We start from the raw sequence: 17,862 nt of genomic DNA on the forward strand, positions 1-17,862 counted from the left end.
CTAAATAAATAAGGCATGCCTCTATAAAAAATAAAAAAAAATAAAAAAATAAAAAAAAAAAAAAAAAAAAAAGAAATTTATTTGCTAATACTAGATTGTTACTGAAAAGTTCTATTTAACTCCTCAAACAGTCAAAAAATTAGTTTATCTTTCAACTCTTCAGTATGAATTCCCCATACCCATTGGAGTCCCACCAAAATTAAATTGGGGACCATCCTCTTACTTATTAATCCATTTCTTCCCATGCAACCCAGCACTATTGGTTTTTCCAATACTGCTACAATGCTACCCACCTGCTAACCTGTGTCCAGTTTATTTTTGCTAGCAACTATACCTGCCTTACCCTTCTGACATTTTACGTTTTTTTAACCCTAATTTGATCACTTTCATGAAAATATAAATCAAATAATGTGTTGAATTGAATAGGCCATCCTCAAACACAGCTTACTATCCCTGAGAGAAACGGTTTTAAACTTGCATATCTCAAATATACTGGTTTCACCAATCACTTTTTCTCTTTCTATCCAACCTTAAAATTGTAACACACACATGTGTCAATAGACAGATGACAGATAGATATTAGCAAATACCAACACCTCCTTCATCCCTACCTTTATAAATGGATTCAATCTCCAGATTCAATACATACATTTCATTGAGTAGACATAAAAGTGCCCAGTTCTTGTAGGCATAAATAAATAAATCTTAAAAAAAAAAAGTGACCAGGGCCTCCCCCGGTGGTGCAGCGGTTGAGTGCTGGGCTGCAAAGCTGCCCGCAGCCCCTGCAGTGCCAGTTCAATCCCCGGCCACAGGGCGAGGGTCCCACATGGCGTGCAGACCTCTCCTGCCACGCCCTCTGCTCCCCTCAGCAGTGTACTTCATCAGTCTACCTGTTCTGTTCCCTGCTCTGGCTCTGGTGAATTCTCTCACCCTCCCGCACTTCTGACTATACTCAGTGCTTGTATAAATAAATAAATAAATCTTTAAAAAAAAGTGACCAAAATCACCAGTAAGTTCAGACCTAATATTTTTTGTTCAAAGTTCTACCCTCAATCCTCAAGTTGCACACCATCATTCAGATTTTCTGCATGGTTTTTCCAGCCAGTTCCAATGCTTGTGCTACCTGCTGCCTGATGGAACTAAACCCACTAATCCAAGATGACATGTAGTGAGCACAGCTCCCACTGTGGCCACAGCCATCACCCCTGTCCCATTATTTCACTCTCTAAAAGTGTCACCCAAAAAAATCTTGTTCAATTGTAACCTTAAAATGCAAAATCAACACTCTTCGAAATGATTGTAGTGCTTCATTTGAAAGCTTCTAAAGATTAAGCAGGGCCTGGTGGCACAAGGGGTTAAGATGCAACCTATGATCATATCCACAGCCACTGCAGCATGAGTTTGATCCCTGGCCAGGGAGCTACCCACAGGGTGCAGCAAACCTCTCCTGACTCGCCCGCTGCTCCCCTCAGCAGTGTATTTCAGTCAATCTGCCTGTTTTGTTCTCCACTCTGTCTCTAGTGAATCCTCTCACCACCACCCCCCCACACCTCTGGCTTGTACCCCAGTTCTTGTATGCATAAACAGGTAAATCTTTTAAAAACAAAACAAAAAATTTTAAAAAATTAAGCAAATATTTAGTACAGAAATGAAAGGAAACATATTATCCCTGGTCAGATATAAGGCTGTTACAAGAATATACTAGATATCTCTGCTATTTTCCCATACATATCACTCATTGACATAGCAAGCACAACTTACCTTTATCCCTTCTGTGGATTTCCACCAAGTAGATCATGAAATGCATCTGAATTAAGGAGGTTGATGCATCATGACTATGAAATATTTCCAAAGTGTGGTTCTGTGTAAAAGTACCATACACTTCCGATATACAGCCACTTACCTTGTGATAAATATATGGCATCCACATACGTGTGTTAGAAAGTGAGGATAACCATCTGAAATTTATAAATATTCAAACCTTTACTAAAAGCAACTTGGACGTGAAATTTAAATGACACATAATACACCAGAAAAAGGCTCCATTCAAAGTTCTACAAAAAAAGGAATTGTATTTACAGATGTCATGAACTAATCAAATACATCTAGTATCATCTGGAAAACTTAATGGCATGCCACAACTTAATATCACAGTCAATATGAATAAAGGAACCCAGAATTATGTTTTCTAATAATCAAGCTGAAAGCAATCAATGAATCAATATAAAAATGAAACAGAAAAAGACAAAATATCACAAATCATCCAAATAGTTTAAGAAACTAGTTAAATCCCTAAAGTGTTATTTTATTACAGGCAAGGTCTGTCACTAATTACTAAAATGCCTTCATGATTCTGCAGATACCTCAGATCTTTGCTAATCCTCCAGAGCTCCCTCCCATTGATACAAGGTTTAATGGAAAGTACAAGATGTACGAGAAGACTCTGGCAATCTCTCCACCATGGGAACAGATGGATGGGAAGACGTCCCTCTATCCACACATCTTCTAGATGGTCACTGTTAATTTGCGTCTGAGTCGTGCCTTCGGTATTCATGACAGCTGTGGAGCAAAAAGCTGCTCCGGAACAAAGTTAGCATACTATGTCATTTCTGTTTCTTCATTAACACCAACTTCCTCAGCAGGGAAGGCTTCCAAATGCAAAACAACCAAGGTTTCTCAGACAGATTTGATTTCAATCAAAATTAGTGCCAAAGAAACATCTTTGACGTGCAGAATGTCTGGGCTAGTAAATAATAAAGAACTCTCCCCCTTGTCCCAGCAAAAAGTTTTCTTTGGAGAGATTAAAAGAAATAGCAGACCTGTAAATGTGAGTACATCTGTTGTAAGGATAAAAAAGTTGAAGGGCAATGATTAAGGGAATCAAATGATCAGAAGAACTACAACCCATAAAATACTGTGAAAAGTTAATATGTCAAGTCTTTAATAAGGCAAGACTATCATCCTCATATGAAGTATTTTGAAAATTTACAGTTAGTGCCTATTAAAAGCACCTTTCATTAATAAATCTTCAAATGCTGAACATAGTAGAAATACAATTTTTAAATGAGAATTTTAAAATATTAAGTAGGACTATGTAGTAAGCTAAGGTGCTATTTTTTTTACATATTTTCAACCACATTACATAGATATAATTAACCATTTTAAGTTCATAAAAATCCAATCTGCATTACATATAATTTGGTGCACAGGTTTGCTACTTTTAAATATTGTGTAAGGTTTATGTAAGCATGCACAATTAAATAAATAAAATTAAGTAACCAAACTGCTGTTGTTAAGAAAGCAGAATAAGTACATGTTCTCAGTTTTATTGGGACCCATTGTAACTGATCAGTTTGTATGACTCCTGCTACAATAACAACTGCTATCTGTTTTTAAATAATGAATAATAATTTGCTCACACATTCACTGTAAATGTGTGTGTGGCTATATACGTGTGTGAAGAAATGGAGTAATTTATACCACAGCATTTGTTTTCCATTCTTAATTGTTCTCCAAAGATTTTTTTTTTAAATAGCAGCAGAAGTGAATGTCAAGGAAGCTTTAAATCAACACTTGATTTGGCCCAGGTGGTGGTATTATGCTATTATTAGGCCTCTGCCACCTGCATGAGCTCTAACAAGTTCAATGAAAGGGGGGTGCATGCTCCCTAAAAAAGTAGGTTCTTGATAGCACTTAGATAACATAGAAATGTGTCTGTGTGTAGATCAATTCTAGGACTTCTTGTTAGAGGAAATCACAAGCAAAAGAATTAAATCAGTTAAGTCTATGCTGGGATCACTGAAACAAAATGAAAAATAAATGTGCTGTTTACAATCTCTCAAGAAAACACTGGAGACAACAGTTTCATTAGTGATGTAGCTGAATATGCCGTCCAACGACTATAAATAGTAACCCAGCTAACAAAGAAAAAAATATCCCTGCTGGGGCCAGAAAAAATGACCAGCCATACAGAACAGAAGGGGTGAAGTCCAAGCAGTCTTTCATTTTCATGTTTCTGTAGCTTTCCAGGTCAACCACTGCCTGGACCCAGATGACATACAACATCACCACCAGGGAAAACAGGAGGCCTGGGAGAGACAAAACAAAAGACCTTTAGCCTTTCTGAAGATGTTTTCCCAAGAAGACAATATTAGACTACTTATTTTCCTGACAATATGTTCCTAAAATACAATTTTAGCTAAGTCACCTACTTAGTCATATCCCTTATTATGTGCTGAATATCCACATTGAGCTGAGGGCTAGAGCAGGATAAGGACAATGACAACAGCTGACAAGTATTTGTGAGTACTTACTGTGTGTCAGGCACTGTATTAGATGCTTTGAATGTAAGAGGAATTTATATTTCAATATTTATCAATATTTACTATGATCTTGATTAGTGATGAGCACTATGATACATTATTTCTTCAATAGGTACAATAAACTGATAAAATGTGTACTATTAAACCCCAGTTTTAAGTATGTGCAGACAGAGCTCATGGTTTTCTGAGCTGATTCCTAGCTGAGGCCTTTCTAACTATTGTTACACTATTAAAACCCAGCTAACTAGTGCTGCAACTAAATATGGCAATGAAAATGGAAGCCAAGGTAAGTACCAGACAAGAAGAAAGATGAAAACACTGAACAAATATAAATGAGTATATGTGAGATTGAAAATGCAATATATATGCCAAAGGTTGATTTCAACAAGTAGAACTATTGCTTTGAGGAACTGATAATAAAATATTCTATTGAATACAAAACTACAGGTTTGAGATCAAGAGTTTATTGAACAAAAAGAGGAAGGAAGGAAGGAAGGAAGGAAGGAAGGAAGGAAGGAAGGAAGGAAGGAAGGAAGGAAGGAAGGAAGGAAGGAAGGAAGGAAGGAAGGAAGGAAGGAAGGAAAGAAGGAAGGAAGGAAGGGAGAGAAAGATGGGCCTAACCACTAACCATAAGGCAACATCCCAATTGATCACGTCACTGCTTACTGAATTCATCATTCAAAAATACTACTGGAATTATAGAGAAAAAAATTAGAGAAAGTATTATAGGGCTGGACCCTTGACCTGAAGAGGCAGTATGACAGAGGAGCTCATAAATGCTAAAACTTGAGACTGTCACTAATACTTTTCCATGTTATGGTTACTGTAACAAACAGCAGGGAGTGATGCTCCTGTACTGAGCTGCAAACACAGGAGAGTCTCCTAAGCTGATTGTGAGTGAGTGATAGGTCTCACATACAAACCACATAGCCTGAGAGATTAAATTTGTCTTGAAGCACAGTATACTTGACATTATTCTCTATCTGCCCCAAAGTTCAATCCAAACATGTCAAGGATCTATTATGCACTGTGAATTAATGAAATGAACAGTCAGGCCAGGTATAAAATCTCCATAACTTAGCTGTTGGTCTGTCTGAAAGTGAACATAACCCCATGCCTACGAGCAGGGACTTAGGCATCTTGGCAGGAAATAGGTTTTAAGAACCCAGACATGAGTCTCCTTTCTTGAGTTAATTGTGCTCCTATGATATTTAGGATGCCCTCTCTCTCTGGGGCCATTAATTTTTAAGGACTCTTGAGAGGTAAAAACAAAGGATAAGGATGCATAAACATGTCAAGGTGTATTAGTATCAGAGCTTAAACTTTCTTATAATCATCATACAAGCTTCAGAGCAATGAACAATCAACAAAGATGCTTCACTAATAAGAAACATCCTCCACACCAGGGTCTGTAATGTAAATGCAAATACTGGAGCATAGAATGGAGCAATTTAACCGCTGAACAATAGCTCCATCAGAGAGAAATAGTTAAGTCATAGCCAGCAAGAAAACTCCTTACAGAGCAGATTTTGACAACAATATGGCAATGCCATGTGTTGTCTAGCAACTCTGCATTTAAAAACATTTTTTCAGCAAATATAGAGACAGTACTCTCTGTTAGTGTGAAGATTTGACTTTGTTATTTGCATACTGTCATTTGTCTTTTGCAAACCTTTGTTATTATTTGTTGATACGGCTTTTATCTTCTTTGCGTCATAGGAATATCTCCTTTTTTCTGTTATCTTTATTAAAAAAATAAAAGTTGCCCTTGTGAAAAACCAGTAGCCTTACACATAGTTTTTCAAAATTCGCAAGACCCATTACTGAATTTAATATTGAAAAAATATATATATTGCAGGTAATCATGTAGATGATTCTTAATAAGGGAGAATTAACCTATATTTAAATATTGCTGTTAAATGGAGAGTAATTATATCCTGAAAGTAATGAATAATAGGCATTTCAATCACTACAATCTTTAACTTGCTCACTAATTGAAGACAGAGTCCATTTAACTCATATCAGATCAGTCTGTGATTATATCTTATCCATAGAGTAAAACAGAATTTCCCTATCCATTAAATTGTCAGTGCTGTGTGTGTGTGTGCATGCACATGCACACACAGATGCACACAGAGAGGCAGACAGAGAAAAGAAAATAGCTAACAAACATGGGGAAAGTATACTGAGGGGCAATGAATTAGCTGACGTTACAGTAAGAATTGGTGATGGGGACCTGCAACAGAGGATTTAGGAGGCTGCTACACACAGGCAGATTGCTCAAATAGCTAACATATAGAGGCAAATTCGAGTCAGGTTTTTCACTGTTCCCAACTGAGAAGGGATAAAGCTAGAATAAGCTCTATGGTGTTTGTTTGCAGCTGTGTATCAGTATGAATTTATGGTTTTAGATGAGGACAGATGATAGATGATTGATAGATTAGATAGATTTTATTTTAATTTTTAAGATTTATTTATTTATGCATACAAGAACTGGGGTACAGACCAGAGGTGTGGGGGTGAGAGGATTCATCAGAGACAGAGTGGGAAGCAGAACAGGCAGACTGACTTAACTACACTGCTGAGGGGAGCAACAGGCAAGATAGGAGAGGTCTGCTGAGCCATGTGGGTAGCTCCCTGACCGGCCAGGGATCGAACTGTGCTGCAGAGGCTGTGGGCTGCTCCGCAGTGCTGTGCTTAACCCCTTGCACCACCAGGGAGGCCCAGATTTTAGAATATACCTATGTGTATATACCTAGATATATTTCCTAACTGTTCCCTGAAAATGTCCAGTTGTAATGAACATGCCAAGTGTCTAGATAGATCATGGTTTCTAAAAACTAAGAAGAGGGTTTATCAAAGAAATAGTGAAATCTAGGCTAGGACAAAAAGCTTAAGGAGAGTCTGGAACATCTTGTTACAACAGAAAGTAAAGGTACACTCAGAGAAAAATGGGGTGTTTCAGAAACCAGATTGATGGGCTTCCCTAGTCAGTTCTGAGACAATCTGATCATCAAATAATGACAGTGGCAAATTATATCTCATTGAATAAAATAAAAATCCATGAACCCATAGTGATATAAAGGAGTTAATGAATAAGTGAGGAAAAGAGAAGATATTCAAGTAATAAATGTAGAAGAAATAGATGAATTAGAAATCACTATTTGTCAATCACTTAAATAATAATTCAGGCAGGAATCAAAAATAGATGCTAAAACTAGTAGATAAAATAAAAATTGATATTTACATAGGCTCAAAATCTCTTCCACGAAACTTATTAATTGTAAAGGCAAAAACAATAACTTTATACTAAAGAAATCCAGCAAATACCACCTTACTCAAGTGATCAGTTCATATCACCAGTGACTAGACAAACTGATGTCACTCACCACTCATGAAACATAATGAGAAGAATATAGCATCACTGCCATGATACTGCAGCCAAAACCACAGAGCCCAAATTCAATCATGAGGAAACATCAGACAAACCAATTAAGGGACATTCTAGAAAATCACAGGCCTGGATGCTTCAAAAGAGCCAAGATCACAAAGGTCAAAAAAGAATTTGTCCTGGTGTGAAGACTGAAATGACACAACAACTAAATGCAAAGCACAATCCAGGACTCGATTCTTTTGTTATAAAACACATTATTGGAAAAGTTAGCAAGACTTGGAGTCTTAGAGTAAATGGACTTGTACCCTTTACATAAATCTGAAAATATTTCAAAACAAAAACAAAAAATGAATGACTAAAAAAAAAAGTATGTTGGGATAGTACATTTGTTAGAAATGATACAAAGTACATTTGTTAGAAAGACACATCTTCTTCTGGTGGGATATAAAAGTAATATTTATTTTGTCCATCTACCAAATGATCTCTCTTCTGTGGGACAATATTAATATTATAGAAAAAACTTAATCATTATCCCTTGATATCTTAAGACCTTTATTCACACAAGCATAAGCAATAACTGTCATGAGTAATAAATGAGTTACATTTGAACAGTTGCCACTGTGATTTTAGGTTTTAATTTTCAATATTGCTAATATTTAGGTAATAATTTGTTTAAATGAAGTTAAATTTAGTCATTCATTTGAAATCATAATTTACTTTCAGTTAAATTTTGTAATACCCATTTTTGAAGTCTAACAAAAAGTCATAAAATAGCTCAATGGAGTCATAATTAAAATATGGTCCCAAAGCCCATGAAGAGTTGTGATTGTAATAAAATATGGTCAAATAATTGAGTTATACCAAGAACTTATTAGATCTCTACTTACTGGCTGGAGGAAGTTATTGAAGCTTATGATTTTGTATGAATTCTCTTATTTTTTTAAAGATGTATTTATTTATGCATATAAGAACCAGGATACAGGCCAGATGTGCGGGAGGGTGAGAGGATTCATCAGAGACAGAGTGGGGAACAGAACAGGCAGACTGACTGATATACACTGCTGAGGGGAGCAGCAGGTGAGACAGGAGGGGTCTGCTGCGCCATGTGGGTACCTTACCTGCCGGCTTGGATCAAACCCATGCTGCAGAGGCTGCAGACAGCTTCACAGCACCGTGCTCAACCACCTGCGTCACCAAGGGAGGCCCTGAATTCTCTTATAAAGGTGAAAATTTGTCCCTCTAAATTTCATGAATTCAGCTTGGTAAGCATTTTTTCTGAAACAAGGCCCCATCAAATGCAGTCACAAATGTTCATTAGGAGCACAGTTGCTAATGAAAAACAATATATAAGCAATCATATTTTGTAAACAAAAAAGAATTTCCCCAATCCCTAGTTACAGGTTATGAAATAAAACTGCATGTCCTCAACATTCCACAGAAACTGAGTGGGAAAAGGAGGCAGACTGTACAGACCTTTCAGACTGTATTATAAAAACCAGATTTAAAAATATGTTACTGGGGGCCTCCCCGGTGGTGCAGCGGTTGAGCGCTGGGTTGCGAAGCTGCCCGCAGCCTCTGCAGCGCCGGTTCAATCCCCGGCTGCTCCCCGGCCACCGGAGGAGGGTCCCACATGGCGCGCAGACCTCTCCTGCCGCCCGCTGCTCCCCTCAGCAGTGTACTTCGGTCCTTCTGCCTGCTCTGCTCCCTGCTCTGGCTCTGGTGAATTCTCTCACCCTCCCGCGCTTCTGACTGTACCCAGTGCTTGTATAAATAAATAAATAAATCTTTAAAAAAAAAAAAAAGGTAGTTTCTCCCGCTTTAAATAAAAAATTTTTAAAATATTAAAAAAAAATGTTATTGAGAAAAGCTAGCCACAGAAATGAAAATTTTCTTTTTCAAAAACATAGGTCAAACCCCTATATTTTTGCCTAAAAGTACATCTACCTATTATTATAAGTCTTTTGTAGTCACTGAAAGCAATAAACTCGACCTTTGACTTTTGATTTTATTTTTTTTTAAAGATTTATTTATTTATACAAGCACTGGGTACAGTCAGAAGCGTGGGAGGGTGAGAGAATTCACCAGAGCCAGAGCGGGGAACAGAACAGGCAGACAGACGGAATACACTGCTGAGGGGAGCAGCGGGCAGCAGGAGAGGTCTGCACGCCATGTGGGACCCTCGCCCAGCGGCCGGGGATCGAACCAGCGCTACAGAGGCTGCCAGCAGCTTCGCAACCCAGCGCTCAACCACTGCGCCACCGGGGAGGCCCATTATATGTAACTGAACTAACTTTGAGATGGACTTTAACAATTTGAATCATGAGCAGTTATTGGGGAAGAGTCATAAATTCAAGGTGATTCCTTGGTCTCTCTTAGTGATGTGGCAACTTATTTCAGTGGGCATTAGAAAGGCCATTGCCAAAGGGAAAAAAAATGCATTATGAAGGAAGTTAAGGTGAAAACTAAACTAGAATGAGAAAAATACATCTCAGTGGAGAATTCACACACGCTGGAGACAGGACAATATTCAGCAGGGGCATCTATGAAGAACTAGAAAGTAAGTTACTTAGAATAAAAGCATCAGCTCATGCATTGTGTCTCGTTTCAAAAGGATGAGAATGAGGTCTGCAGTGGTTGTATAAGGTTACAAGTTTAGCTCAGGGCATAACTCAAACTGAAAACTTGAGGGTCTAACACATTAGGCTGAAGACATTTTAAAACATTCTGCAATAAGGAAAATATTCCAAGTTGATGGTAGAAGACTAGGTTGCTTGTCCAGATGGAGCTGTCTGGAAGGTAGAGGACTCGTCATGCTAAGTATAGAAGAAAAAAAACTAGAGTGTGGGAGAGTGTGGGCGAGGATAGTAGCATTAATGGAATGATAATCCCAGTGCTCTCTCATGTTAGGGATGACACAGGCCCATTATTTCATTTGTGCCCCACATTCACATAAGACTGGATAAAATTCACAAAGTAAGTTATATACAGGGTCATTACATTTATGTACATATTTTAAAGGCACAGAGCACTAATATGTTGAATATAAACATTTAAAAATGCCACAGTATTTGCAAACCAGTATTAATATTTATTAACTTTTATTCTACTAGAAATCTTTACAACTGCAGTGTTGAGGCATTTATCAAATTCTATTGTCAAAGGTCCATTGCAGTGACTAAAATATATACTTATTTTTCTAAAAGTATATGATGGGAAAAAGAAAATTTGTAATTCTAACATTTTCTAAAGAGTAATAAATTACCATTACTTTGTAATGTATTTTCAACATTGCCTTGTATCTATTATTTCATTCATTATAAAATTAATTTTTCTGGGAAAGTAAGCTGGAAGATTTTAAATATAATTTAAATGACATTTTTAATGATTTTCTTTATACTGATATATTACTGTTTTCTCTTATAATTAAATTATGTTATTTTTACATGTTTCAGAAATTATAAAACTACTAATACATAATGGTCTACCATAAACAGCCTTATCTCTGTTCTTCATTTCTCAAATTCATTTTCTATTGCTTTTTCTCCAATTTTCTAAGATTTTTTTTTAAAGATTTATTTATTTATTTATACAAGCACTGGGTACAGTCAGAAGCGCGGGAGGGTGAGAGAATTCACCAGAGCCAGAGCAGGGAGCAGAGCAGGCAGAAGGACTGAAGTACACTGCTGAGGGGAGCAGCGGGCGGCAGGAGAGGTCTGCGCGCCATGTGGGACCCTCCTCCGGTGGCCGGGGAGCAGCCGGGGATTGAACCGGCGCTGCAGAGGCTGCGGGCAGCTTCGCAACCTAGCGCTCAACCGCTGCACCACCAGGGAGGCCCCTAAGATATTCTGAAACCTTAATACATTGATCTAATTTCTAAATATTCATTGCTGCCCAGACTTCATCTTACCACTTTCCTAATAAACTAATTGCCTCTCCCCTTTCATTTTCTGGCCTCATGTTTTTATTTACTTAGCCAAACCTATGTAATATCTATTATATTTCTCAAACATTTATTACTTTCTTAGACTGGCATAATAATTTTAGGTAAACATGCTGTATATTCAGTACTCTACAATATCTTGAGAATCAATTATTGGTAGAGAATTATTATGGGGGTGAAATCATCTCTACAATACTTAGGGATTTAATCTGAGTAGCACAGTTTTATTTATGCCGAGGAAGTGTATCCTCACAATAACTAACTTTGAGGAAGTAAGAAGTGGTTGAAGAGCACATGCCTGGCTTCTGACTGTCCTGGGTCAAATCCCATCCCAAAGGTTTACTGGCTGACAATCTTGACACTTGAGTAGCTGAGTAACTTTGAGCAAGTTTTTACTTCTCTAGTCTTCATTGGTAAAACAGACATAATGCAAGTGCCCAACTCACAAAGTGTTCGTTAATGGAGGCAAAGCACATATCTTGGTGCCTGGAACATGGCCAGCACATAACAAACACTGAAAGTTTTGTTATTATTATTATTAAGCTTTGGCATGTGCTTCTGCTAATGACTAACAAGTATTAGTCTCTAAATTATTTTAAAGATTTTTTTCATATGGCTGGACTTTTTCATGACTATCCAAGAAGTAAGAGAATAAGCCCACCACAGTGCTTTCCTGTTCTAAGATTTCCTCAGAGAAATAAGGGAAAGATTGCTGCCAATGTCTGCAATGTCCTACTGGAATTTTCCACCAGGTGGCACCAGTCACCTCACAGTCCCATTACTTAACATTTTGGAGAAAAGATCAGGAGAATCCAGACTTGTACTCCTTCATATTAAGGACACTTTCAGCTTAAAGTGTTCAATCACACAAACCTCCTGCCCCCTCCAAGAGTCCTTCTGTTATAGGAAGTAAAAATTCCTTCTAGGATAGTCAGTATGTGCTGATGGGTCATGCAGGTGAATTTATATTTAATGACTTTTCTTTCTACATAAGAAAGTATAAATCATTTTAAAAGTCTCAGAAAATGCATAACAAAATACAGTAAAGAAATCAGTTATGCCTTATCCGCTCACTACTAGTTATTTCTGAACAAGTGACTATTTGGGGAAAGGGTGTGGAATGAAAGAGAACCTTTGCAAAGAAATTAAATCCCTTACAGTACAGAGTAAATAGTAGATGTTAATTATACCCATACTTTGGAAAAGGAGAATGAAGCAGATGGAAACACATTCTGCCTTCCCACCATGACAAACCTAATCCCAAACCAGAGAGCCTATTTATAGGCCAGAAAGAATCTTGGTACCTTACACATCTGAAAACTCCCTTTCAGGGTGGAGATTAATCATACCCTGTAATAATATGTCATGTGCATAAAAGCATTCACTTGCCAGGCCTGTCATCCTCGTTCTCAGAAGAGCAGTACAAATACATATATTTTCAAGAGGGTGGGGAACACTGATTCAAGGTTGAAGTTCAAGATTTTCCAGAAAAGTTCCAGTGAAGGTATTACTGAGCTGACCGTGCACTCCTTAGATTTCTCTGGGCAGGGGTTAGATCATAACCCAGAGTCTCTCCACAAGGACATACACAGCCCAGCCCACACAGCTCTTTCCAGAGAAACAGCTATTTCTCCTCTCTCCTTCCAAAGAGACTCACAGAACTTGGTCTTACATGTCCTTTTGAAACCTTCCTCTGGAACTTATTTCCTCACCTCAGTGTCATATATCTACTATGTTGGTGCCCCATCAAAATCAAGAAAAGACCAGACTCGGACAGCCCGCTTTACTTATTTTAGCTAAAAAGCAATATGGGGGGGAAATAAACTTTCAAAGAAGTATCTGAGAAAGAAAAGTACTATGGCTTTAAAATATTTTAGTAAACAAAAGTTCTTCATAGCTCCTTCACATATAATATTAACCAAAGTTCACTTATTCTAGCGCTTGACATTTATAGGAAATGTCAGATGGAGGAAATTAAAATCCCACATCAATATGTGAAGGAAGGTCTTCTTACATTACAATAGTGTCAGTATCAAAAACAGTATTTTTTTCTAGACAGAATCCCAAATATGACAACTAAAGACATGAAGCAAAGCAGCAACCTGAGGGCAACTGCTCCTTGAAAAGCAGATCTAGTGTACCTACGTCTTTTGTTTGAACAAAAGGAAAATCCATCTGCTGGTTCTGTTTACCTAGTGTACCTAAGTCTTTTGTTTGAACAAAAGAGAAATCCATCTGCCAGTTCTGTTTCATAGAAAATCGGAAACAGGGACTCCACAAGAAGTACATCTTGTGAAAATATCAGTAACACATTGTTTTTAGTAATCACCTTTTTTCTTTTCACTTCCTGCCTCAAGAAACTCTGAAAAAATGTTTAGTCCTGGAACCTGGTGAAATATTCTGACCCCTATTACAAAGTGATGATTTTGATTTTCTCCTGAAAGTCTATTTCTTGCACAGTAAGAAAAACACAGAACCTAAGAAAATCAGGCTGACTGTCCAGGTCTGTAACCACACAGAGGATCTTTCCTTGATGGGGTAAGCGGCTGTTTATAGCTCAGATCTTTCACTATATAGACGAGGAGACAGCAGGTGTGAGCAGGGAGATGCCGTGCCTGTAAGTTTAGAACGACTGCCTCCATGCTGTCAGCAATTCTTTCCTAATCCCTTCCTGCTCTTGGTCTTCTGTTTCTTCCACATACTCTTCTGTTCTGCCTGCTCTGTGTTCTGCTTTATCTGGAGGAGGGAGTACAGAAAAGGCATGACACCAAATGCTGCCTGTGAGTCCTGTGGTCATCCCTGGCTGAAGGAAAATAAGTGTTTGAAATGTGCCTCTTGGCTTCTGTGAGTTATTTTTTTCTATGATTAAGGCCCCCAGTATCTCTAATATTATGCATCCATTTTATATACAGAGATACACATGTGTACATCTATATCTCTCTTTCTATATATATATACAAATATATCTCCTATCTCATGTCAAGATAAATGTGGCTTATAGGTGAGCTATTTAAATTCCATTGATCTTCTGAAGGAAGGCAAGAGGAAAACAACCACAAATCTTATTTACTTTGAGTCAGTTTTACCTGATAGATATGATAATTGTATGTTCCCTTCACATCTTACTTTTCAGAGGCTTTGCACCATTATGCTTCTGGAAAGCACCATCCTCCAGAACAGAAAGGAGCAGGGTGAACCAGAGAAGGATATGTGCTGGGATATGCATCCCACATGGTGGAAGATTTACACAATTCACCCCAACTCACTCCACTCATGCTCCTAGTGACCCATAATAGCCTGTGAAAAAGCCTTCTTCTTCTGGAGAAGGAGCACAACCAGAGGCCACAGGTGGCAGGAGTCACAACACCATTTGGCCTTCATCATGTTCCAAAAGACTAATTATAATGCAAAGGTATCTTTTCCTCTACTGTCAAACCTGGGGTGAGAATAAGGGCCCCTATATTCTTCTGGATTAAAAATGTCTATGCAATCTTACCAACCTGAGGATCTAACAAGGTGCCTAGCCAAGATTCAGGTTTTTTAGGCACTCCACCATGGTGAGACTCTATCTAGCTTAACATTTAGTGGAAAAAAGTAACACCAGTTTGTCATCCAGGAGAAGTTCATTTCAATTATGGAAGAAAAATCTTCCTATCCTGATATACTGATAAAATACCAATTTCTAGCTTTGTGGCTTCTCACTTACTGCCAAAACACCCACATCACATCACAATTCTTTCCCGCACACTCAGAAGTCTTACTCATGCATAGCTATTCCTATCTGTATGTTGCTTTGCCCAGACATTGGAGATATTCAGCTGAACAATAACTGTCTCCATATTACTGAGATGTTCTTGATGCCATGCCTACCCATTCTAACTCTTCCTGCATCTTTTTTGTCACCTGTAGTATCACAGGGTTAGGGAAAGACAAGTGTCAGCTCCTTTGCATCTAAGAGGTCTCCAGCAGTCCACAGTAAACAATTTTCAGCAATTGTTTAGGTGTGCTGGAGTTGTGTGATGCAACTCACTGAAGCAAGGCTCGGTTTCATAATGTCCTGACAATGATCATATCCTTGGTCCTGAACTGAACTTCCTCAGGAAACACATGGCCTGGGCTGCCTGCTGAGGTAGGGAGAGCAGGGAGTGGCCCTCCAAACCTTGCTCTAAGCCAGTTGACAGAGGCCGAGGGATACCATGGTCCAGTCCTGACTCAAGGGAACAGCTGTGACTCCAGCACGCCTCGTCCATGCATGGAATGCCCCAGAACAGTCCTCTTGTTGATGGCATAGACATTCTAAGTGCACACACCCAAAAATACCATTTGGGATTTGGATCTTCCCTGTCCTGAGGCATCTGTCCAAATAAAAAGAGAGTGTTCAACCTTGTTTGTGGCATTGATAAAGCAGCCACAGTAACTGGGGTCCCAAGCCACACCTGTCGCTCACTGCTGGGCATAGCACAGTGTGGTAAAAGGCAGCGCAGAAGACTCAGGAGGGGAATGATGAGGCAAGCCTGGAAGAGACTTTGGAAAACTAAAGTGTGTGGCATGAGAACACTGCATTTTGAAAATAAAAAATCTAACCAAAGAAAGCATTATAAATTCAATTCAATTTAATGCATGATTCTATAATAAATGTGGCACAGAAAAAATTTGGCTGGCTGACAAAACTAGCGTTTACTCCATTTTTCCTCATCTTTGCGTAGCATAGCATATAAGTTTCTATCTTCAACTTTGAAAGGATAAGTTGCCTAAGAACATTATCTGGTAATGTTAATAATGGATAACTGCAAGATTTAAGAAATTCTCGTGTCAGTAAGTATTCCACTTTAAGGGTGATTTATTGGTCCTATAATCTGCACTATAACATTTTGGCTACTAGACTGTAAACCTTAGCTATTATTGAGAACATTACTTATCCTGCACTGATATATTGATAAAATGACTAGCAATATTTTATCTCGTCTAAATGAGTCTCTCTGTGTCCTGGGGAAACAATCATACATAAACAATAAAGCATGGTGCCATGAAGGAAATTAAAAGTCAAATTTAAAAGGAAGTATCATCATAATTGTCTACTTTAGTGTCTTTCAGAATTGACTCAAAGAACACCACTGGAACACTTCTAAACTCCCAGGGGACTTTTGCATGAAGACCTAGGAAAAGTGGACTTCAGCCTCCAACCCACATGCAACAAAAATTTTACTGAAAAATAAGGCTCAGTAGTCATAGGCATTCATAGTACATGAATGCATATCAAATGCTGTTTCTTCCTATAGAATTATCAACCAAGTATAACTCTTTGGATATACTTCTTTCTCACACAAAGTATATTATAAATGGAAAAAATTACCAAGTTTTTTTTTTAAAGCACTAAACATACAACACCACACACACACACACCCCTTTGATAAAACCAAACCCAGGATGAGAGCATTCTTGCATTATAAAGTTTGAGCTGCCCATATTGTATTAGCAATAAACTGTTGCTCTTATTGACCAAGATTTTATAGGTTAGAAAAAAAAAACAAGAAATGAAAAGAAATAAATATTAACACATTTCATTAAGAGCTGCTATTTCTAGGAAGACTATGGAAATATATTCACCTTAACTAGAGCTTTGAATGAAACAAGGGTAAATGCAGTTTGGAGGAGAAAATATATTGGGTAAAGAAGATATTCAGTTGTAAGTCATATAGGGGGTTTGGTTTTATGGAATCAAGAATTAAAGATGAGAGATAATAAATTATGAGATGTGAGAGGCAGAATACAAAAGGCTACACAGTGAGTTATTACGTTTATATTTAGTATCCATAAAGATGGTAAATACTTTATAATTAACTAAGGACAGGGATGAAAGTGGAGAGCGGAGCATGAGGTTTTCTGTGGGGTGTACAACCTGTAAAAGTACACCACATTATACACTTAAAAGGTGTAAATTTTGTGTTATGTGAATTATATCTCAATTTCTTAAAATTATTTTAAAATTATGAGGTCAAATGGCTAAATGCAGGTCCTTGAAAAACACTGTGGACAGTGAAGAAAAAAAAGAGTTGGAAAAAAAGACAATAAATAGCTCTCTTCTTGAAGAGGTTGTTTTTTGCTGTTTGAACAAAGAAATCGAATCATATCTGATTTTTTTTTATTCCTTCTGAAAAATTAGGTACAATACTATACAAAAAGAGTGCTTAAAGGAACATTCCACA

The 17,862-nt window shown here is 37.8% G+C and overlaps 1 protein-coding gene across 1 annotated transcript in view; it reads right to left on the reverse strand.

Moving 5' to 3' along the window:
* Nucleotides 1–3,867: 3,867 nt before the first annotated feature.
* Nucleotides 3,868–17,862, reverse strand: part of TMEM182 (transmembrane protein 182) — a gene marked incomplete at both ends in the record, with an annotated part of 37,332 nt that continues 23,337 nt past the window's right edge. The window contains one exon of the mRNA XM_084235866.1: nucleotides 3,868–4,088. Within this exon, the coding sequence (XP_084091992.1) occupies nucleotides 3,868–4,088 (221 nt within the window). The remainder of the gene's footprint in view (nucleotides 4,089–17,862) is intronic.

Source organism: Talpa europaea, assembly GCF_964194135.1.
Source record: "Talpa europaea genome assembly, chromosome: 6".
Taxonomy (NCBI): domain Eukaryota; kingdom Metazoa; phylum Chordata; class Mammalia; order Eulipotyphla; family Talpidae; genus Talpa; species Talpa europaea.